The sequence below is a fragment of the Xiphophorus hellerii genome, chromosome 21 (assembly GCF_003331165.1).
Source record: "Xiphophorus hellerii strain 12219 chromosome 21, Xiphophorus_hellerii-4.1, whole genome shotgun sequence".
Lineage (NCBI taxonomy): Eukaryota > Metazoa > Chordata > Actinopteri > Cyprinodontiformes > Poeciliidae > Xiphophorus > Xiphophorus hellerii.
In genome coordinates this window covers 11917774-11942700 of record NC_045692.1, presented here as the reverse complement: position 1 = coordinate 11942700, position 24927 = coordinate 11917774, and the positions used below count along the sequence as shown (strand labels likewise).

The following is a 24927-nucleotide window of genomic DNA, read 5'->3' as shown; positions in this document are numbered from 1 at the left end:
CTCCGATACATTTCACTTGTCATGTTGTCAAAGCCAGGTTGTCATTGCGAAGTCCATTATCCTGGCCGATCTGCAGCTTGTGTCTTTGGGCGTTCAAAAGTGTCACATTTCCCTGTCATAGCTGTCCACTCATTAACCCGGAATGACGGTGAGGACTATGCACAGCAGAACAAAGCCTAGCTATGATGCTTTTCAATCTCAGCCTGATGAATAAATAACTGGCATTGATGCAGAGGCAATCAGGGAGCATAGGAGAAATACTGTGAAATGATAAGGTGTGTTAAGTAGGTGTTTATTTCCAAGATTGTAGAAGATTGAAACCAAAGCTTTTTTGATTATTCTTCCCCAATGTGCTATATTTCTTTTCCCTTTTTACAACAGTATATCCCATTTTCCCAGTTAATCTGTTTTTGTCCAATCTGCTCTCTTGTGTTGTTCCAGATCTATCTGCGTTTTCTGGACTATGAAATGGCAAACTCCAATGAATGCAAGCGCAACTTTGTAGCGGTGTATGATGGAGGAAGGTAGGGTTTTCAAATAAAATCATGTACAGCTTTATAAAGTTTTTGCCCCTTTACTGATTTCCTTTTTTTTTTGCATATTTATCACTCTGTTTCCAGAAATCTAACTACTTGAAATATTAGTCAGAGACAGCACGAGTAAACACCAAGTGCAGTTGTTTTAAGACTTGTTAAGGAAATAAATAAGTCTAAGGTGAAACACTGAGTCAATCAAGAACGAATCAAAATGAATTTTGATTATTATTTTATTAAGAAATTAAGCAAAGAATATGAGCAATGACTCCCCTGGTTAGTCCAGGGAAGTGAAGAAAAGATGAAGGTACATCGCTTTTAATATCCACCAGCCCTCTTGCAGAGATGGGAGCAAAAGGGAGTATCCTACCAGCTTCAGTTTACTTCACAACTCTGGTATTTGCACCTGCAGACTATGACCCTGGATGGCTAAAACCCAGTTCAGAAATACCCTTTATTATGTGTTTCCAGCGAGCTGCCTCCAAAATGAAGGGTGCTTTATAGATGAAATTGATTGCTTACTTGATTGATTGATTGATTGATTGATTGATTGATTGATTGATTGATTGAAATAAAACAAAGTTTTGACATAACAGACATTACATTATCATACTGTGAATAATAACTCTTAATGAAAAAAATAAAAAAAAAACATTAAAGGTTTCTCTTGTTTCACTGTATGTTTTGTCTAATAATCCAACTGTAATTGCTGAGAACAACCATCTGTTCTCCAGAAACAGAAACCGTATTAAAAATATTTTAATATCACAGTCAAGTTAGTTAGTTTCCTCAAGACCGAACCGGAAGTAATTTAAACCAAAAATGTGCAATCTTGGTAGGATACTGGTGAACAGCATTACAGTATTTTTATTTTATTTTATTTACAGTAAGTTTTTTGGGGGATTTTTTTTCAGGATTTCTGTGCTATTGGAGAGAACTAGTTTGATGTCTAACAATAGCCCATCTAAAGAAAATAGTCATTTGTGTTTGCCAACAGCCATAAAATGAGGAGGATGATGATTTGATCAGCTGTGAGGAAGATAATCATCCATGTGTGTGGTTGCATTAGGTCAAAGCTGGCCCATGTCCCAAAAGGCTCTTTCTATTGCATACATTGTAAGTGTAAACGCCAGAAATGACAAAAGAAGCGTTAATAACAAAATGAAGTCAGCATGGAGGGTTATTTAGAGGTGCAGTGGTTATGTCCATTTTGCAGTTAAGTACATCTTCTAATATCATTCTTTTTAAGCTCTGTGGAAGACCTGAAGAGCAAGTTCTGCTCCACAGTGGCCAACGACATCATGCTGGTGTCCACGCTGGGAGTTATCCGGATGTGGGCGGATGAGCTCAGCCGCAAGAGCCGCTTCCGCATCCTTTTCACAACCTACCAAGAACGTAAGACAAATTTCATGAAAAGCACACTTGCATCCATGTAACTTTGCTCAGGTGTGTTTATATCAAAGTAAAAGTTTTTGGAAGCTGACATAGAATGAAAAGCCAAAAGTGGTCATGTTCAGGGTTTCATTAGAAAAACAGGGAAATTCATAAAGCAAAACAGGCAGTTCAAGGAATGTTTGTCTGAGTAATTTCTGAATATAATAAAAGGTGCAAAACATCAGCTGAACTTGACTTATGCAACAAATTGTGGTAAAAAAGAGTTATTGAAATAAGGAAATATCACTCTTTACACATAAAAGGATCAAACTATGTAGATATTTTTACTTTTTACATGAATTGCTACAGCAGGACACATGCTTTTTGTAAGGATAGGTAACACCACTCGCTGTAGAAATACTTGTGATGTGTTGTGTGCGTCCCTATAGAAGACCTTTTTCACCATGCAGAGCCATGATGGGCTGTTGCCGGGGCAACGATTCAGTCTAAGTCATTCAGGCAGTCCTCAGCCAGACCTCACATTTAGAGCAGCATCGACCACAGCTGAGCAGTTCCACAACAACTCTGTCAACACTGAATGCATAGATGGGTTCGATCTCTACAAAGCAAAGTGGTAGAGCAAATAATTTAGTCAACTTTACTGCAGACTGTTTCTTTTTGCAAACAATTAAAGTTCACTCAAAAATCAGATACGCTGAAAAAAGTATCAGGTCGATTAAGTGCATATGACATAATCTTTTCAATAGTGTTGTATCTTGCATTGTATCTTGCAGTAGCTTTAGTCAATTTCATTGCCAAATTTAAGAAATATGCCGAAAAGAAATGTAAGTAAAAAGAGCAAGCAAGGCTGCTAAGAATGTTGACAAAAGTTGACGAAGAGTGATGACACAATATTGACTCACAACAAAAGTAGTGATGGCAAAGTCTCCAGCTCAAGTTTGATTACTTTAATATGCCATCATATACAAAGAGAAGGAAGAAGTCAGGAGAAGTATTTGCTTTTTGACTGGATTTAAAAATAAAAACAGTCACAGGTGTAACTAATGTTTGTGCAATTATGTCTATTGGAGAGATTAAATTAATGTTTTCTCCTGACAGTGGACACATAAAAAAAAACACTACAAACTTAAGCATGCTCTTCCCTGACTTTATGCTTACAAATATGAACTCTGATGGTGATGGTAATCAGACTGTTTTTGCCCCTCAAACCGTTTGTCTCAGTTATCCTATGAACTGTGTTATGTCCTCTTCTCGGCTTTTCCCCTTAAATACCTTCTTGCATAGAAGATGATCTTCATAGCAAATCGCAAATCATTCCTCTGTTTTTTTTTTTCCTGTTACCAAAACGTGTTCACCCCTCCAGTTGATATATTCCCTTTTAAAATATATTTATTTTTTAGTTAAAAAACATCCATGCAGTAATTAATGTGAGGGATTTCCATACCGGACAATCAAAAAAAATTCTGTCATCATTCATGTCTGGTAGTAATCTCCTGTTTCAGTGGGTGTGACTCAAATCTTTTTTTTTTTCAGAAAGGTCTGTTTATAATAATGTATCTGCTTTTGAAGAACAATGAAAATGCAGACTATAATTTGTCCATGTTTTACACGTTCAAGATTTTAGGCTTTCTAGCTTCCTAATGATGGTACATGCATTTAACCCTTTCATGCATAGTGGTCACTACAGTGGACAGCTATCTAAAAGCCATTTTCTTGTGCTTCCTGTGGATTTTTATGTTATAAATGCACACAGACCACTGAGGTGGACACTAATGCATCATAAAATATACCATCAACTACTGGCCATCAGCTGCAAATGCAAGAAATTATTTTTGTTAAATACAATATGGCCGACAGACAAAAAAGCATGAGAACAGACCCGGTCCCTCCTTCTACTGTAGACGACTCTTGCAAGTAAAAAAAATATTGTGACATCAGATAACCCCTAAGGAACAATACTACTGATGTATTTTTCAAATAACAACTTTGTATTTGGACAAAATTACAATTGATCACATAAAAATAAAAAAAATAAAAAAAATAATTTTTACAAAAAAATGTTCCTACCTTTTTTATGCCTTAAGAAAAGAATTTTAAAAAATGGAAAAAAAATTCTGACACAAAGGATCATAATTCATGCATCAGAGGGTTAAGAGCAACGTCTTTTGATATATAGTGTTGTTTGCTGTGATAAGAAAAAAAATCCCCAAAAAAATCCCTAATGATGGGACAGTCTCCAAATAAGTCCACCTACTGCAACCAGAAGGTTGAAGGGGATGCATTTGCAGCTCACAGCGCAGCCTATCCTGATGTTAACCATATTTGTTTGTTTGTTCCCAGTGGAACCAACAGCTTTTAGAGAACTGTTTACAGCTGCAAACTTCCTGAGAGATGTATGTGTGTGCAGAGTGTTCATGAATGCAGATATCTTCCTTTATTCAAACTGACCTCCTTATGCTGTCCACACACACATACAGTCCTGCTTTGCAGTCCACAATCACAAATGTGAGCCATAAGACAGCGAACCCCTTCATCCAAGAAGCAATTATGTCTTAGGTGATAAATGTGCCTGTGTGACATCTCAGCCGTCAGCATTGTTTCACCTCATCTGCAACATGTCTCTGGGGTTGCAGATGGAAATTTGCTCTGGCTTCACTGCACACATCATTTCTATTTTTTCTTTTTTTTATTCTTGGAAAGCTTCTTTATTGTGTGCGCTGATGCATTTGAGACCAACATTGCACGCCAATTTCGAAATAAATTCACTCAATTGTCTTAGTGGTGGGATCTTTGCATGGTTTTGATCAGATTATGCCATGTGTGTACACTTGTTATCCCAGTTTCTGTTGCAATCAAGAAGCCACTGCAGGTTGGACTGGAGTATTTCACTGCATCTCAGATGAATCAAGATTAATGACAAAAGGGATGGATGACTCGTAGGAGGCAAACTGAGTATTGAAGCTGCAGTAATAGATGAAAATGTCTTATTTTTGTGAAGAAAGCATAATTTTCCACCCATTAAATTTTCATGGTAAGAGGTGAGCAAAAACTCTTGCTGTCAGGGAGAAGTGATCACCGCTACACCAGCATGGAGCTCCACGTAGACCACACAGAATAGGAAATTGAAAACATTCATTCTATTAGAATCTGCTTCAAATTCAGTTTGTGTACTCATAAGGCAAAAATGACAATAAATGTTAAGCAAATTTTTCACAGACTTCAAACTTTGAGCAAACAACTTGAATATCATTTTTGTTCCAATGCCAGTCTATGAATTATACCAGCTTTCATGCCCAGTGTTTGCTCAGAAAGTTGTACATGGATGAGTCTTTTGTTTAATGATTAGTGAAGCACATCCAACTGCATTTTTTTACTTTAAAAATGTTTGCATATTGGAATCAGAAAAATATATCCATCCATCCAAAATATATTTAGTTATCACACCTACACAGCGTCCTCCAATGTTATCTTTCCTTGCCTGAGGGTGCTTTGCCACATATGACGGCATCCTTTGTTTTAATGCCAGACCCACCTGTAATTTTAGTTGTTGAAACCTTCAATCTTAGTCTCTTCTTGTTCAAGTGCACAGTTCTAGTTACGGTCTTGATGGTGACATTAAGATGCAAATCTCCATCTCTGAGTTGTTGTTACTTTATCTTACAGTTCAATTTTGGTTCTGTCCTCATCCCAGCTTGTTTATCACAGTTTTAGTTGTTTTACACTTAATTTGTTGCTCTGGCTGTGGACTTGGACAAATGTGGTGACAAGTATTTTTTTGTTTGTTTTGTTTTGTTTTTGTTTGTTTTTTGTCAGTGTAAGATTATGCAACTGCAATAAAAGCTAAATGTATTTTGAGGCGTGTTAAACATCGTTATGAAGGGTGTCAGTAATCATGAAGGGTACTTCATTCACGGTGCATTGAAACACCAATACCAGGCTCTTGTAATGCAAAGAGCTAGCAGTTAAATAGAGATTGGCATTCACTTTTTCAGTTAAAAGATTCTCAATAAGCCGGTTTTCTACTTTGCAGCAAAAGACCATTTTTGGCTCTGCAGACACCCAAAGACTTCTTCCAGACACTCATTTAGGAGTTAATTTATGTCTCTCTGCTAGTGACTGTGAACATTTATTTGTGGGCAAAAGGGCACATTTATTACAAAATGTCCTGAAATTAATTTAGCTGAAGATAAGAGCAGACTGCAGTCTTTATGTCTGGTCTCTCCTCGAGGAGAATAGAAGAAACAGGAGGTGGCAAAACGAGATGACATGGGCTCCCTCTAGGGGCTGGTAACTAGAACAAACTGTCAGAGGTTTGGCACATAATGTAGGACGTTGTACTCTCTGACAACCAGATCAACATACATACGGAGAATTTTTGAATGAAAATTAGAGCATTCAGATACACACAGAGAGGATAGTTTGATTCAGGAAATTATGGCAAAGGTCCAGGCGGGATGCACAGGAGAATGAGAAAGAGATAAGTTGCTCTATATTTTTTTTGTGTGTGTTATTACTCAATCGGGATGAGAACTGAAATAACAACAGCCATACATCACAGCGGTAACACTGTCAGAGAGTCCCCAGCTCTGCCACCCTTCTGCCAAGTTTCTTCAGTGCCAGTGACAGTGTTATGTGAGAGGGAGGAGAAAGAAAGAGATAAGGAGAGACAACATGAGACGGGCAGGAGAAGGGGAAGGACACTTCCTCTGTAACAAACGACTAATGACCAAAGAGAGCCATTCATTATCCTTGCGTGTCAGGAGTTATTTGTGGGACATTCACTATTTAAAGACATCTTAAAACATGCCTCACATACAAATAAATGCCAGTAAAATGGGCCATGCATATTAAGCAGAGTGGAGATTCCATTTTGGGCCTTGCAAAAGTCATGACAGAAATCCCACATTTTTAGCACAATATCAATTACTACAATTATTGCTGTCATTTCTACAACCTGTTTTGTAAATATTACAACACTTCTGTGATATCTTACAATGTGGCAGGCTACATTCATTGAGATATCTTGATATAACATTAACATTTTTCTTTCTGCAGTTTCCATAGAGCTTTTAAAGTCCTGATTTCCATGAACTCTTCTCTTCTGCACATTCAGCTGGCCCACTTTCTGTTTACTGGCAGAGGCCACCAGATTTTATTTAAAGTATCCTGATATTTTAGAATCTGTAATCTATACCCTCTAACAAGGTTTGAATTTGGAAGAAAAACAGGCCCACAGCATAACAGATCCTCCACTCTACTTAATGATAAACACAAAGTGCTTTTCAAAAGTTTGTTGTTGCTCCTGTCAGATCAAATTGCATAGTTTCAGTTAAAATCTTGGTAGAGATTAGAAGACTTCATCTGTTTAGGTTTGTGATGATAGGAAAAAAAAATGCATTTTTTTCCTGGCATAATTTCCAATCAACCATTTGGCATTCAGATATCAGCTGTTGTTGTGTAAACTTAGTGACTCCACAACAACACTCTTTGTTGCAGTTTCTAGGAGAAGGCCTTAGAGATTTACCTCCCTTACCATCCTGCTCACTTTACATGGTGGCAAGATGAATATATTACACAGACTAAAAGCCAGGGGCTAAAAGTAATGTATGTTTGTGTCAGGTCTTATTTGGAAACAGCAAATAAGGAACTATTACATCTAATAACACTAAAAAGTAAAGTATAAACAAAAAATGCTTGCGTTCCGTTGGTTTTATTGGGTTTGTTGGTTGTACCATCAATTGTGCCAAGGGTGATTTTATTATCACAATATAATGACCTTTTAGCAAGACTTTTTTTCCCTTACTCAATAAATGTACTCAAATAAAAGGCCTACTGTGTGACATTGTGATACTGCAATAAATATTAATTCATTTTAAGGCTTTTTTTTGCAACTTTACTAGGGGTAGAAATAAATATTGTCAAAACTGTATGCCAACATAAACCCAAACACACATAAAGCAAGCAGCTGACAAGAGCTTCCGCTGCTCTGGTGAACAAAGTCCTTGATGAATAAGCAGCGTGGGACATAATTAAACTCTAGATACTGGTGAAAACTCCACCCATTAATAAATGATGTCTGGTTTATCAAAAAAAAGAATGCTATAAATTATCTCAACCTTTTCAGGATGTGACATTGACTTCCTTCTTTGTTATTTATGGATTAAATGAAGAAAAAATAAACTGCTGTATGTCTAAACATGTAACATAATTATGGATCATTTGCATGCTTGATACATTAAGTATTGGCCATTGTTTTTTTTCTCCAGAATTGTCAGCTAAGAGCTATGAACTGACCATTCATCTGGCATGTGCATTAGTATGATTGGTTGTGAAGAACAAGGGCACCTTGACTTTTAATTCTGAACCTCCACTTATACATTTATATGACAATGGCGTTAGCAACAGTTCCATATTGATTTCATGTCTTTTTCCTGCTGACAGATGGCTTTGCTACAAACACAGGAAGGTGAAGATAGCAAAAACTCTAGCTTAAACATGCCTTGTCAAAAGAGCCGTTACTAATGTAGACTCCATGCTCCATAATAATAATCAATGATTCTTGATGAAAGTTGCGAGAAGGGCGGGGAAATAATCAGGAATGGTTTTATTCAGGTTTGGAGGATTTTGAAAGGTCACATAATTTATACAGGCATAATATGGATATGTTCTGAGAAATTAATTTGTATCCTCAAGTTGTCACCCAAGATGTTTTTGAAGAGGAGGGCAATGATGGAAATTCATGAAGAACAGATGTGTGCAGAGGGAACTGATCTGATCTGAGTAATACTGATCCAAATATTTTTCCTCAAAAACCTGGCACACTGCAGCTTCTCCCCATCTGTTACTTCAAATGCAACTTTGTGCTCTAGCAAATATTATTTCTTAGACTTGCTCTTGTAAAATGTGAACATCTGTCTCATCAGATTTAAAGGGACAGGTCAAATGTTAATGTTTCATTAATAAATTATTGGATTTTAGTGTTTAATAACTCTGCTTTTTTTTCCCCCTGTGCAGCTCCATGTGATGCTGATGCCTTCTTTTGTCACAGTAACATGTGCATAAACTACACTCTGGTGTGCAATGGCATGCAGAATTGTGTCTACCCCTGGGATGAGAATCAATGCAAAGGTGAGATGCAGATGTGTAAGGAAGTCTAAGACTGGATAGATGTGTTTTCAAAGGTTCTTACAACAGGACCAGCACACAGTAACATTGCAAAAGTATTAATCGCCCTTGAACATTTTTACATTTTGTCACAAGACAAAGCAACATCTTTATTGTATTTTCTTGGCATTTTATGTTATGCCAAGAACAGATGTGGGTAGTAACTAGTTACACTTTCTTAGTTACATTTACTTAAGTAATTCTTGCCAGAAAAAAAAAAAAAAACTTTTAGGAGTAACTTTCCTGGGCTTACTTTTTACTTTTACTTGAGACAAATTTCTTTATACCCTACCTACTCCGAGTAACTTCACTAACTGTGGGAAAAAACATGTTTTAAACCCAAAATCACACAAACATACAGTAGAAGTTAAAGGGAAACTTGTTTGTACACATGCTTCTTTGTTTGGTCAGTACTTTTTTTTTACTCTTAATTGAGTAATTTTTGGATGGCTACTTTTTACTTTTACATAAGTAAAAATATGTTGAAGTAGTGCTACTCTTAAGTACAAAATACAAAAAAATTAACAAGGCAAGATTCTTGCAAGGTACTGTATGTGCATTTATGTAGCATATTTTCATGTTTATTATTATTATTATTTTTTTTAATTTTTTTGCTTATTTATGCCAATATCTGTTCTGCTACTTTCTTTGTAGTGAAACAAAATTCCTAGTTGTCATCATGCACTGCCTATTTAAAAATCCAGATCAAACCGGACAAGAGTGTTCAATAGTTGTTTGGTCTGTCTTGGCACCAATTGGACCCATTAGTTTTTAACAAGAGACATCTGTTTTCTATGACAAGGCCAAAAGAACAGGTGCAATTGATGAAGTGGATGAACACAGAGGTCTTGACCCTGGCAATTAAATTAATAGTGTTTCAATAAATCACACAATGCAAGCTTTTGGAGCTGGTAGCCTTTGTTTGCTAAAGCATTTAGCTTGAGGAAAAGCTTAGAAATTGTTGAGAGAGTTACAGAGCAAGAAGCAGCTTTTACGGAAGCTTGCTGAATACCATTAGTTTTAATCTGCTTTAAAATATCTTGAATCACTTTGGCACATTTATAAAAATAACCAACTTTTACAATGCTGGTATTGGTTGTTCTTGCTTGAATGGACTCTTTTTCTGCACTCCAACAACCTTCCAAGGTCTCCCAAATGGCAGAAAAACTGCGAAAATATGTTTGTGTTTTTAAAAAAAATATATAAAGACTTACGAAAATTGATCTGTGTTTAACAGAATCTCTGTAGAGTGTAGAATATCCCGGTTCTGGTTTTAAGAAATCAGTGAAATTGGCCTTTAGTTACATGCTTACTAAGAAGTTGTAAACCATATAAAGGAACTTTTTCCAGCAACAGTATGACATCATATTTTCCTAGTATTTACTCTAGGGCATTCTCTGTTGACAAAGGCTTACAAATAAGCATGTCAAGTGCTTGGAGTGTTAGGCAATGTGCCTCTTTACCAATTAAAAAGAATAAACCTAATTATTCATATTAACATGAAAAATCTGAAACAATGCTGTATTATCAAAGCCTTTTTTTCACACATATTATGACAGAAGGGAAAGGGCAGACTGATAATACTTTAAAATGCTGCGGCAAAGTCACCTTAACTCCTCCAATCTGTCAGCTTTCTCATCCTTTGCACACATTGTCACCACAGCTTCAATTATTCACTAAGAGTTGTCACTTTTATTTGACAACTATGGTCCTCAGGTTTAAAAAGTAGCAATTCAGTATATATGCATTTTTGTTTTCATACATCGAAAAGATGAACAGAAAGCTTTGTTTATAGACTGCATAGTTTGCGTCTGAATTATGCAAAACAAAACAAGAAAGAAGCTCTGTGGGATTTCCAGTCATCGTGCCAGCGTTTTTCTCCTGTGGTAATGCATTACGTCCACAATTTTTTGAATTACTGTGAAAATGTCAAGATTTATTCCTTTCCCTTTCACTCCTTTGAATGTAACCCATTAGTGTCACTGAAGCTCTGTGCACTGTGCTATGATTTCATCCAGCATTTAAATGTCAGTGATCAGAGTACAGATTGGTGTTATATGCACTGTTTGTAGGAATTAGTCTTTACTGATACTCATACCATTAATAAAAACAATGGATGTATTTTTAAAGTGACATTTTTATTCAGTTGTGTGAGGCATCCAAAAGGAAGTGGCCTCCTCTTTAATTATTACATGAGTTTATTTTCCTAATTTATGCTCTTTATTTGCCTGATTTTTCTGCTTGGAGAATGTCAGCACATTTTTTCAATCAATAATTTGTACACATTGAGCTTAACACATATTGCTTTACAGAGAAGAAAAATGGAAGATAAAGGCAAAACAAATAACATAATAGAAAAAAATAACTAATCTACCAAAGGCAAAGAATGGAAAAGGAGAGGTAGAGATATGTGTAGTTAACAGAGCTGATGTTGGTTTGAAGCACTGAAAAAATACATGATGATGAAGAAGAGACGGTAATGGTAAACAGGAATAAATCAAGAATAGAGTGGTAAAGACAACTAATGAAAATAGTCTACTATTAGGAGTTTATTTGACTTTTTATACTCCTTCACTTCCAAATGTTTAACAAAGACTCAATTGCAGAATTTATGAGTCACGCTTAAAAGTCAGGATTGTTACAGGTACCAAGTAACCTAAATTAACTCTACCGTTTCCACTAAAAAAAAGAGGCATTAATGCTTGATGCTTGATGATAGGTGCAAAAAAGCGAGGTGCAACTTCTTTTTGGAACATCTGAGTTTATATTAATGAGGGTAAATACTCAATCCCATTTGGTATTTTTGAGTCTGTCTGACGTAATGAATTGCCACATATGCAGTACCTACCTGAAGTAAACACTGGTAAAGTGTGACCAGATAATTAACTATTTTATCTAATGACCTAACACTCAATGTTTTGTCTTCACTCTGCTATTACCGAGAAAATAATATTCGTATATATCATGAGATTCTTCTTTTTTCATATAGGTTTTTATGTGTTTCTACCATTGCAGAGAAAACTAATACCAAATTCCTGGACAATCTGAATTCCACAAATGGGGCCATAATTGGTGTGACTTGCTGCATCGTCTTCATCCTCCTCATTGTCTCGGTAATTGTTCAGATAAAGCAGCCGCGTAAAAAGTACATCTTGCGACGAGAAGACTTCGACCCCACCATGTTTCAGGAGGTCTTCGAGCCCCCTCACTATGAGCTATGTACTTTACGGAGTGCTGCCACACCCACAGCAGCCTCTGGAGATTTGGTTGACTTGGCGGAGGACTTCGAGAACTACCATGCCCTCCGCCAGGCCTCCTCCCGCTGCATCCATGACCACCACTGTGGCTCCCCCTCCTGCCCTGGATCCGCGCACATATCGCAGCTATCGCTGAGTGGGCGAGGGAGCCGGAGTAACTTAAGTGCCCGTGACTCAGGGGCCGCGGCAGCTCTGCTCGCAGACCTTCCACAGCCGCCCATGTCTGTGCGGCCGCTGCTGCCAGCCACAGGGAACCGCAGGAGCATCTTAGTCATGAAGCACAGCTACTCGCAAGAGGCGGCAGACAATGGGTGCGACCTGGACGATGACCTGGAAGAAGTTCCCACGACGAGCCACCGACTGTCGCGCCACGAAAAGGCAGTACAGCGGTCAGTATCCATAGATTTCTGATGAGGAAGGAACAGCTGCACCATAGTTAACAATGAAAAAGTTTGAAATGTGCAACAAATATTCACCTCTGTTTTTTTCGTTGTTGTTTTATTTGAGCATTGTTCTTAGTCTTCCTTTTTTTGTTTATTTACCATTTTACCTTTCACTTTTCAGTTCACCCTTTTTACCCATCTGTTTTCTGCCATCCCAAATTCTAACAAAGGGCTAAATACAGTATGTCTCATCTCGCATGCTCATCCTCAAACTTGTAACGCATCCCAGTTAGCTTTCTATAATTGTTCATATGTATTTGACAGCTATATTTAATCCAACCTGTTCTTTGAGATTTGTCATTTTATTGTCATTGATGCCATTTGTTTAGTATCTAATCTGACAATAATCAAAAGGGCTTAAATTGGTGCCTTGTTGAAATTCCATATATTTTTTACAATAATGCAAATTACAAAATATGCATTTGATTCCAAACTGTGATAAGGAAAATATGTTCTCTTGACATTAGCATCTATTTTATTAACAAAAATAAATATGTTATAATTGCATCTAGATGGATTGAAAACTGCTGTGTGTTTACAAAAATATTGTATGAAGGAATCATAGATCATTTAAGAAACTTTGTATGAACTTTGCATGCACTTTCTATGTACTCATTCCAGGATATTCCTGATCGTGCTATAATGATTAACTACAGTTGTGCATGCAAGGCTCCTTAAGCCCACCAAATGACAAATTAAGTTTATTACATTTACAGTGTGTAGCACATAATGCATTCTAACCTCTATGCAAAATGAGTTTGATATTAAATGAAAGAGACATAACATTTCAGGTTCTGCCTCATTGGCTCTTTGAGCAAACATGAATCAGAGTACAACACAACTAGGGTCTAGGAGACAATCCCAAGGTAAGCACGCTTATCTAACACTCAACACCTTTTTTGTTGTGTAATTGACATCTCCCCCTGTCAGTATATACTTTTGTCTAAATTTTTATTTTTCCTTTTCTGTGACTTTTGCATGGGCTTTTTGTTATTTTTACCAGTTCAGTTTTGTATGTATTTTTTTTTATTTTTACTGTTTATCAAGATGGTCTTCCTGTTTGTAGCCATCTTGCTTTTAAAGTGAGTATGTTCATCATTAAAAAGCCTTTTCTCTAATAACCACTTTCATATGCATTGCCATGGACTTCTAGATATTTTTTTTTAATTGATACCACTTAATATGTTATAACTCGTATTATTTCTCCAAGCAGAATCACAGATCATTCCTTGCCAACTTACATGACCTTCCTAGTTTGCACTCTCCTCATTGGTAGATTGAAGACTTCTAGCATCATAGAGAAGACAAACTCTTATATTTTCCCTCAAATTAAAAAACATTAATCTTTGTATTTTTGTTACTATCTTCTACAAATTTTCAGTGTAACCAAATGCAACTTAAACTTGGATTATGATCATGAGAATTATCTCTGCCAATGACAAACAGCTTATTCTATTATTGTCTTGTTTGGTTTAATTTTTTTAATTGCAAGAATGACGTTTGACTACCAAGAGTAGCAATATAACAATTTTGTCATTTAGCAGACAAATTCTGTAGTGAGTTTGGGTTGTTGAAAAACATTACACAAGCCCAACAGTCTGTCATCTCCTCTCTGTGCTGGTCACCAGCTTGGTCACGCACGACTCTGGGGTGTCATTCATTCTTCAATCACCATTTGTCACAGGTCAGCCACCGTGCTTGTGCTGGTCATTGTGTCATGAACAGCACACCCAAGCTGATCCCACAAGTATTCAATAGGATAGAGGTCAGGAACAGCAGTTTTCACCAAATTCTCTCTTTGATAAACCCTGTTTTGTGGCAACATTGGATTGTCACTGGTGGCACTGTCTCACCTCAAATGGCATCAGATTTTAATGCCAATACACATAGTTACAATACATAAAAGGTCATCTGGATGCAATGTTTTGGTCAAAAAAATTATTAAATAAGTAAAAAATTGAAATAATGGGTTCTAAGTTAATCAAATAATGTGTTTATGGATAAGTAAAATGAGTGTAAACATTAATTTTGAACAAATTTAGAACAAATTACAACGTAATATTTTATGTTTAGAAAGTCTGAAAAGTTTTCACTGACATTTCTTCTTCAGAGCTATCGGTGGTCTGAGATGGAAAAGTTTAAGTTGGTAAGGAATGACCCATGGAAAAAGAAAAACATTCATATAGTCAGTATAAAGAAACCTAATTTGCTATGATCGAAGCACAGAAATTAAAACCAAACACAGTTCTAGATTTTTAAGTCTAAGAACAATTTTGCACTTAATTAATAAAGCTCACTGAGATCCCCTATGCCATTAGTTACACCTACATGGGGATCCTCTTATAGAATTGCATGACATATCAGTTCTTTTTATTATGCTTGTGTGTAACATTTTATGTGCAAATGCTCCATCACATTGCTTGCATGAAGTTGCAAAAACCCCAATGTGGCACAAGAAATTGTAAGCACCCAGTAGTAATATACAGAACTGTTGAGTTATTTTTTAATCTGACTGATAGTTTGATTTAGTCAAAACTGTTTGATGAAGTAAAACATGATTGTGCTCTAAAGGGCCTCAGCTTCATGTGTGCATATAATGAAGTCGTTCCAACAATTACTACTCATTGTTATGTTTCTTATTGTGAGAAATGTGCTGTCTTAATGTGTCTGTGTCTGCTTATGCTGTACTTTATGTTGCATTGTCTCCATCATGTAGACTTCTTGAGAATAGTGCTATCCTGGAACAGTACGAACGGGCGTCACTGACACATGACAAAGCGGAGCGGAGATTTACACCAGCATGATGCTGATGATGATGAGGGGACACTTTAATGAAATGGATACTGGAGATGTGTTCATGGCAAAGATTACAAAGGACTAGATGGAAATACTCTAGCCACAATGTTGTGAAGGACGGATATCTGAAAAACAGTCATCTGTGCTGCTGATGCAGTTTTGTGACTTTTATAGAAGGAACACAGTTCAAGGATCTCTGTTTGGGCTGCGAAACATCTGTGTTTCAACATAAATTCCTTCTGACCACAAAAGAAGTTTGATTGAACATATCTAAGTTCATTTTTCAGCATGTCTTTTTTTCAGTCAATGGCATACATGTTATGATTTTCACAACAAATTATACAAGCTTGCAATTGGTCTATTCTCTTTGAATTTAACTCTACGTATTACTAAACTATTTTTTTATTTTGGGTTTATGAAAGCTCGGTTTTATGTTGGATAACAATCTAAGGTAGAGGTGTGTGGGTTGTGCATGCTCTTTTATTTTCCATTAGACCATTAACGTACTAACATTAAAGTTGAAAAGAGAAACACTTATTCATACACCGTATGAGCTTCAGATGCTATTTAAATAGCATTCACAAATGAGTCAAATACATTGCATGGTGTGTGGGTAAATCACTACACGGCGTTCTTCAATCATATTTTCACAATCTAATTTGAGTTTGACGTTGCTGTCTTTTGATATGTTGACTAACTTTTTGACTTAAACTTTTACTTTAAAATGAGCCTTTTTGACAAATATTTAACTCTGACTGGCTTCTCTTCTACTGAAGCTCAGTATCTTTGTATGAAAACAGACTTTTATAATAGGAAAAAATGAAGTGTTATACATTGTTCAACTTATCTGTCAGGGCTTATTTTGCTGATGCTTTTTAAAATAAATGCAATGCTTATTCTTTTCTTTGATTCATTAGATGTCGATCAGTTCCTTCATGTGTCCATTAAGCGTGTCCTCAGATTGTTGAACAAACCATTAATATCTCAAAATCCCAGACTTTTTATTAATACCTGTAACAGATTTAGTTGTGACATAATTATTTAATATTGTGTATTTCTTCTGATTGAAAGTAAGGTTAACATTTTGAGGGGGCCCAGCCAGAATGTGTGTGTCAAATTTATTCTGTCACTGTTCTTGGAAAATCATAATCTTATCTTCCATTGATATATGAATCTTTTCTTTTTCTATGTTTATTGGTTAATTAGAAAATACTGTATGCTCAAATCACTTGTGTGTCAACTACTTCATATCAAACTGACAAAATCGTGATCAGTGAAGACGAAGAATTTGGATAGCTTAGCTTGTATAAGATTAATGTTATTTAATTTAAGTGTTATTTTATTGCAGTAATATTTTTGAATAGCATTTGCATTTATTCCAATGCCAATGACATTAAATTGCAATGCACATGCAATTTAATGAATGTGCATTCCATGGTATTTTTTTAAATGCCTAAGAAAGTTATTTCAGCATGGCTCTGCTAGGGATTAAATTATATACGTATAATACAGCATAGGATGCATAGAAAATTGATGCCTGATCATAATTTATTTAAAACTAGGTATCTTTGTAAGCCACTGAAACACAATGCAGCTACTCAAGTTTCATAGAAATATATATGTTTACATAGCAAACATGAAAATAGCATATTTTGTGATATTGACAATTTCTGCTTCTTGGCTTTTTTAAAACAACAAATAAGAATTTATGTATTATTTACCTAATTTTAAAATGGAGCCTGGGCGAAAATTCAAACTGGGAGACTCGACCAGCTTCACCACATCATCTAATCACTACGCCCGACCGCAGCCAATCCGGACCGGAGCTTCACGCCGCTCCAGCCAATCGTCGTCCAAAGACACCTTCAAAAGTGTAACCTACCCTGGGGTCTTCCTGCTCGTCAGCCTAGCTTAGACTTTTGAAGGTGTCTTTGGACGACGATTGGCTGGAGCGGCGTGAAGCTCCGGTCCGGATTGGCTGCGGTCGGGCGTAGTGATTAGATGATGTGGTGAAGCTGGTCGAGTCTCTCCAGATTGAAATGATCTGAAGCCCAGAACATTTTTGTAATCATAGTGTTTATGTTTTTTCTGGTATGTAAACATTTATTGATGAAATAGGGTGTACTTCCATTATCACATGTCTACAAAAAAGAACAGTATAGCTATCCAAATAGCTGGAATAGTTTTGTAAGAAAATACTAACAGATAAAAATGGTTTGTGTTTACAATCATGAGGATTATCATAATGATTACACATCCATTAATCATAATTATATCCTGGTCATCATTATAAAATCAACGTTACACATTGAGCTTTAACAGTCAGTCGTTGGTGTTTCATTGAGTCACAGTCCAGTATGGAAAAAAAATTATTAGTCTGTTTAGCTGCAGCAGTTGTTTTTAGATGGCTCCATTAGTAAAATAAAATGACTTATTTTAAGGTAATTCTTTCTAAAAACCAAAATATTTTCACTTTTACCAAATTTGTGAACACTGTTGACTTAAAACTATTTTGTATGACATAACACGGCTTTGCTCTTAGGCTGAAGTAATAAATTTGACTCCGGTCTTTCCAAACCATGAATCTTTTTTTTTCTGTTGTTTTCCATCTATTCTGTCATTAATTTGAATGGATTTGTGTGCTTTAATTTTTTGTCATTTGGCATGACTTAATCTTTCTTAAACAAAGCACTATGGTTTGCTGCCCCAACATTCGCCTAAATGTTTTTGGACCACAAAACTCAATTTCAAGAGGTTTCAGATATAAAGTGAAAACTTTACTGTTTGCCCGACATCAGAGCTGTAAGATTTAAGCTGCCCTAGCATGAATGATGCATTAGAGTAACTGTTTTACACTTCAAATTTCCCAAACCTCACAGTCCCACTCACACACAAGCACACACGCAAACACACGCCCACATTTCCCCAACAAGGACCATTTTGCTAAAAGCAGTCTAATTTATTATATCAGATATGAGTTAATGATTAACTATACAGATAAAGATCTCTCAAATATTTTTCTCCCAGTTTAATGACTTATTACATTTTAAGATTTACATAATCATATTCCTGTCTAGATAACTAGACAAGATTTAACACTTATTTACTGTTTAGTTTAACATCATGTTGCCATTCGGTGTTAAACTAAATGGGTGTTTAGTTTAACGCCCATTCACACTAAATGAGCGTTAAACTAAACCCAATTAGTTTTACACCGAATAGCAACATGCAAATGAGATTAGATTTAGCATACTGTTGTGCAACAGGAATTGTATCAATGTTTTATGTAATTATGTAAACCCTATTTATTCACTATTAATAAAATTATTAATAGAGTTTAATTTTTTTTTTTTTTTTTTTTTTTTAGGAAAAAGAAAATCCGGGCACCATTTCACAGAATCGTTAACCAGACTCGTCAGTCTGACGAGTTGTGAATTGAAACCCACTGAACAGATAATACTTCACACATTTACCTGAATACACAACAACTTATTTTAAAAGCTTCTGAATTTAGAAACAAAATTAGAGTCCCCTTACAGTCAAAACATTCAGCCAACAACTCCCGTATCGGACTACTAATTATGCAATCTACTGCTCCACAGACAATGAACAATCAAGATTCAAATCGACTAACTAATGAACTATAATTAAGGGATGGAATACTGAAATATACTTCAAGACTAATGAGCTAATTAAGAATATATGTGAGCACAACATGTGAGGGAAGACGAGGAGAAAGAAAATGGGGAGGTGAAGATGTCTAGCGTCACGGCAAGGAAACAACTTGCGCAAAAAGCAATAAATCTTAAACGTTTGGCCTCGCTTAGCCTTTAGAGCTACACAAAAGGCACAAAACGCATGTGTGTCACTTAGGAGGATTTTTCCACCGCCACTTTATCTCTGCAGCTTGTGATGAGTTTATTACGGAAGAGGATTAGGGCCACTGGAAAAATAAAATAAAACAGTTCTGACTTTATTGTCAGGATTCTGAGAAAAATTCTGAGAATATATATATTTAAATAAATTTGAAATATGATAATTTGTTATGATGAGTTGGTCACATTTTTGGTAGTGATAAGTGCAAAAACTAAAACAGACAGACATAACTCTAACATTCAATCCACACTCTTTTGTGTATATTTTTTTCTTAGAGTTTTGTCTAAATGTGTGGTTTTATTTTCACTGTAACCACTATCAACACTATTTACTTTTATTGTTATTAGTGTGATGTACTTCATGCATGATTACATTTGTGCTCTTTTCATTACATAAACACAGGGTCATACACACTCTGACAAGTACCAATAAAATACTTTGTTTCTGTTCATAAATTGTAGACTTTTTCTGTTGTTTCTTAGTTCATAATCCAACATCTAAAGAAAATTCAAAAAGTATCTAACACAGCTTGCACAATCGCTATGCAACAGATGCTCAAATGTACCCACAAACATAAATGCAAACCCATCTGCCAGTTCTAAGGTGGAAGTGCTACAATCTCTAATTGAACAAATCTGAAACGGCTCAATCCGAGGCAGGCCAGGCAGCAGGTTGGAACGGAACAGGGCCTGGAGCAGATTTTCAGTAATAGTGTCTTTATTTCTCTGCAGATACATCAGACAGATGCATCATTCCACTGCATCTTGCCAAGTTTGACATCATTTGGAGCTAAAGTTTCTCCCCTGTGTGCATCCTCAGTGATGAACTGTTACCCTAAGTAACTTTACTGCTGTAGAGTGTTGTGATCAGAATATATTTTTTAAGTTACTGATAAAGTTTTTTCTTCCGTCTTCTTCTTTGCCTTGGATGATAAAAGGTGCATTTCCCCCTTCCTGTGCAGTTCCACATCAGGTTGGGCTTGATGAGCAATGGAGCAACTGATTTCTGATAGAAGACAGACTTTTTATTTTAAGTAAAGTACCTTTAATGTAAAATTGCTCTTAGGTGAAAAAAGGACAGAATCAGGTTAATAAAAACATTTTCACATACACATACAAAACATACTGACCATTGCATATTTTCAATTTTGATGTCATGGTTTTGCAGTTGAGAATCAGATTCCTTTTATATAAATACAAATGACAGTTCAGAATATGTGAAATAAAACCACTTACAAATGAATCTGCTGATCTTTAAACATTTGTTTAATAACTCTTCAATCGCACTGTAATTTTTTTTTCCTGTCATACTTAATTCAAGTTTAACACTTGTTTTTGTTGGGGTTTTTTTTCTTTACCTAATTTAGCTTGTATTTGATAACAACTTAAGAAAATGCTGGATTGAATTGTTTTCAATAAACTAATGCTTTCTGATTTAATTTTTGTGACTCTTTTTTTGTCTACAGAAGTTATGTTACTTCTACATTCTAATGAGCAGACCACATTAGCTGAATCTTGGAGAGTCAAAGGAAAATACGAACAGGGCGACATCTTAAACTATGCAGATTTATAGAAAATCAAATCAGAGAGTACAAAAACTCAAAATATTTCATTTTAATAATGGAATAGTTTGGGTGTCAAATCTTATTTATGAAACTTCTTAGTTCCTTTGCTAATTTTGTATTAATTTTTCTTCAAAAATCTGTTTTCAAGCAGAAATAGAATAAGATAATTTTTTTTTTCTTAAGCTATGTCTATATTTTAGCTGTTGGGGACACAGTGGATCATGTTATTTCAACCTATCCCCAGCTTTCTCATCTTTCACATAATGCTCTTTCTCTCCTCTGGCTCCATATTCAATCATTTCTTTCTAAATAAACCCACTATTCCTCTTCTCCATATGCCCAATGCATCTCAGCCTTTCCTTTCTAACATAGTCTCCAAACCACTCAGCCTTATTTCTAATTTGCGTCACTTCCGATAGAAATTGTGAAAATAATCTAAATTCGGTCTGCCCCCTTTCTTGTTGTTAATGGCATCGTCATTTGAATCCTTAGTCCCAGATAAATAAACATATCTATTTTCAGTTCATCTACTTCTTCCAGATCATCCTCCAGTCCAGTAGGTGGCGATATGCTTCCTCCAAATAAACCCAAATATGGGAGAGTAAGGGCACGTCAAAGTCATGCGCCCTGCTTTCTGAATTGTTTGACACTATGCTGTTGAGGTTGGAGTAGTTTAGTTTGTGTCCATGTCATAATAATATACTTTTACGTAGTTATTTAGGGCGGTAGTGTAATTATCTCTCCTTTTTACTGGCTTCCCAACCAGAATAATGATGGCTTATGCTCACATTTTGAAAGTCCTGCACAGAAGTCTGAGACAAACCGCGACACAACTCTGCGTGCAAAAGTGCTACATTGTCCACACGCACAGGGCATTGTGCACAGCACCAGCATTTGTCCGTCTCGGGACAAAGATTTCTTCACTGGACTGTCTCACTGCAAGTCAGAGACACCAAGTTGCGTCTGTCCATTGTACAGCCAGAAACAGAAGCAACCCCGAAGACCGAGGCAAGTCTGTGTCCAGGTATCAGAGTGGGACCCCTAAACCTTCAGCTGCACAGAAAGGTATGCAAGGCGACGAGAAAATGACCATTCTTTATCAGTGGATTCTGTAAGCTTAGTAGAAAAATATTTTGTTCAGACTAAATGCTCTTTACTGCATCCCACTGAATACATTATAGCTCGACGACACTCTGTAGACTGGATCTGATAATCGGCTTTTAACCTCCTGTCCTATTGTTACTGCAGTGAAAGACGCTGGAAGAGATTTCACCTACTTGATAGTAGTTCTCATCGGGCTGGGAGTGACAGGTAAATAAAATGGTTCTTTTTCAGTCTGGGAAATTATAGAAACAAATACAGTTTGAATACCCAGACTTTGTTCACTTTCTTATTATGTGAATATTACATCCATCCATCCACTAATCCATCTGCATTTATCCTTTATTCATCTATCCATCTGTCTATTAAGCATCAGTCCCAATCTGTTATCCATCCATTTTTTTTCCCAGTCCACATTTAGCATCAATCTATTTTAATGAGAACACATGGAATTAGGACATTGAAAGCCCTGTGACCATGTTTTATTAATGTCACGTAAAATACTTTTATCTAAATCATTTCAATTGAAATACCAGTGAGCTTTAGTAGATTGTGCGTTTCTGTTTTAGGTGGGCTGCTGTATGTGGTGTTTCAAGAGCTCTTTTCTTCCTCGAGCCCAAACAAGGTCTACAGCAGAGCTTTTGACATAGTCAAATCCCACCCAGAGGTGAGAATAAGGCTGCGCTCAAACTGTGACAATAAGTTGCCAATGTGCTGGCTCCGTTTGGACAACAACTTTAAAATCGCAAAATATGCTCCACCATTACCATCAATGTTTACTTGCTTCCGCAAACACCGAGTATGCTTACTCTGTGTGACATTACTTCGTCCTCTACTGCGCATGATCAACACTTTTAGGTTGTTTGCAGTTCCCACAGGAGATCACATACAAGTCAAATATGTTTGAAAATATTTATTGACCACACACAAAAATAATGGAATTCACAAAAAATTGGGATCAAGCATTGAAGCCTGGAGTGTGAATGTAGCATAAGACAGTAGACAGCTGAGAACCGACTGCATCTCCCACTATAACCAAAGGTGGGGATATTTGATTGTTCGTTCAGTTCAGACACATGTAACCTTCTCTGAAACATTTAAATTAATCTGAAATGCAGGTTATTGGTGCCTTTGGCGAGCCAATCAAATGCTATGGTGAGACCACCCGTCGAGGAAGGAGGCAGCAAGTCAGGTGGGCTTTAATATCAAACATTTTCTTAAAATATCTTAGGAAGGTTTTTTTTATGTGGCTCTGAATAGAGAACAGTGTCTTTGTGGTGGCTTCACTGTAACTTTGTGCTTGCTTCTGTTTCCGACTCAGTCACGTGGAGTACATGAAGGATGGACTAAAACACATGAGACTTAAATTTTACATTGAAGGCTCCGAGCCGGGCCTGAAAGGAACGGTTCATTCGGAATCAAAAGAGGTGTGTACTTTACATGGCAAAATTATTCATACTGCTTCATACTTTTACACATTTTTCCAGTTTCAAAACTACAAATTTGAATGTTATTTTCAATTTGTGTCCTAGACAGACAAAACGTTGTGCATAATTCTAAAGCCTAAGTAAGTTGACCTGTGGTTTGAATTCTAAAGCCTAAGTAAGTTGACCTGTGGTTTGAACAATTTTATAACAAAGAAAAGTCTGATAAGTTATTCAGCAGGCGCAGTGGATAGGTAATGTCTGTGAACAACAGTTTCTAAATCTTGCCAGTTTCTCAATATAATTTAGCACTGACCTTTGGGCTTATTCTATTGATTCTCACGCTTTGATTTATACTATTCCTCTGTAGCTCTGGTTGTATGTTTAGACTGGTCCTGTTAGAATGTGAAACTGGTCTTATCACATAAAATCCTAATTATTTAGAATAAAGATTCTGTTTATAACGTGACAATGTGTAAAAAAATATATTTTGCAAAACACTAATCCTAATGAGAATATTCTAATTTTATATTTATCTAGTTCTTGACATCTGTTTTGTCATTTTCAGAATGCTGAAACTGGAAAATATGAATTTCGCTATCTATTTGTGGACGTAGACACATACCCCAGGAGGAGCATTATTGTGGAAGACAACAGATGAGAAAGATTGCTTGACTTCTCAGCATTTAAAAACAGGGAAATGGTGTCTAACTAAAATGCAGGCGTTTGTGTCCAGGGATGAAAAACTTCTTTATTTTTTTGCAATATTTGTGATTGATTGAAAGTAATTTTTCTTGTAGCAGTTTAACAAAGTCAGATGTATTACAAATAGAAATTGTTTTGGGATTAAATTGTGGATTGTAATATTAATAAAATATGTTTCTTTTTTCATCTAATTTGTTGTCCGTGGTTTTAGATTATTTTGCTCCAGCTACATTTTATGTAGAGTTTTTATATGTATATAAAGGCCTATTTTTTTTAGTTATTACAGCAAATACTTTTTTTAAAATTGTGAAATTGGTAGGTTAGCAGTGTATGATTCTGCATTGTTTTGAATAGTATGGTGCATCTTAATGTATTGACCACCAGATGGAGACACAAAATGGAAACACTGTGTGTTGTGTTCCTTATTTATTTTATCTGTTTATCATGACAATATTTGAGGGTTTTTTTTAAATTTAATATAACTTAACATATTGCAACTAATTTTTCCTGTAAAGTATGGCCATATATCCTCTAAATATTTCTGGATGGCTACTTTTATTCCTGCTATAGCAATGCAGGAGATTATAAACTGCATGGATCTAAATAGTCAGTAATTACTCAAATTGTGTTGTTTTTTTTTATTATAAATCTTACTGATACTCTATAAAA

The 24927-nt window shown here is 35.9% G+C and overlaps 2 protein-coding genes across 4 annotated transcripts in view; both read left to right on the top strand.

The window, feature by feature from the left end:
• Positions 1 to 20902, top strand: part of neto1l (neuropilin (NRP) and tolloid (TLL)-like 1, like) — a 71892-nt gene extending 50990 nt beyond the window's left edge. The window contains exons 7-12 of one of the 3 annotated variants that reach the window (XM_032551682.1): positions 442 to 524; positions 1783 to 1928; positions 8943 to 9056; positions 12108 to 12738; positions 13584 to 13658; positions 15509 to 20902. In XM_032551682.1, the coding sequence (XP_032407573.1) occupies positions 442 to 524; positions 1783 to 1928; positions 8943 to 9056; positions 12108 to 12738; positions 13584 to 13644 (1035 nt within the window). In that variant the 3' untranslated portion in view covers positions 13645 to 13658; positions 15509 to 20902. The remainder of the gene's footprint in view (positions 1 to 441; positions 525 to 1782; positions 1929 to 8942; positions 9057 to 12107; positions 12739 to 13583; positions 13659 to 15508) is intronic. The other 2 variants (XM_032551683.1, XM_032551684.1) reach the window with 2 other exon arrangements.
• Positions 20903 to 21630: 728 nt separating this feature from the next.
• Positions 21631 to 24449, top strand: timm21 (translocase of inner mitochondrial membrane 21). Its single transcript, XM_032551264.1, has 6 exons — positions 21631 to 22093; positions 22277 to 22339; positions 22699 to 22796; positions 23248 to 23321; positions 23451 to 23556; positions 24122 to 24449. The coding sequence occupies exons 1-6, from the start codon at positions 21799 to 21801 to the stop codon at positions 24212 to 24214; spliced, it is 729 nt and encodes a 242-aa protein (XP_032407155.1). The 5' UTR covers positions 21631 to 21798; the 3' UTR covers positions 24215 to 24449.
• Positions 24450 to 24927: the final 478 nt, after the last annotated feature.

Coding starts and splice junctions, on each gene's coding strand:
- timm21 (XM_032551264.1), top strand. CDS start 21,799: ATGATGGCTTATGCTCACATTTTGAAAGTCCTGCACAGAAGTCTGAGA. Junction 22,094..22,276: donor ACCTTCAGCTGCACAGAAAG/GTATGCAAGGCG, acceptor TTGTTACTGCAG/TGAAAGACGCTGGAAGAGAT. Junction 23,322..23,450: donor GGAAGGAGGCAGCAAGTCAG/GTGGGCTTTAAT, acceptor TTTCCGACTCAG/TCACGTGGAGTACATGAAGG.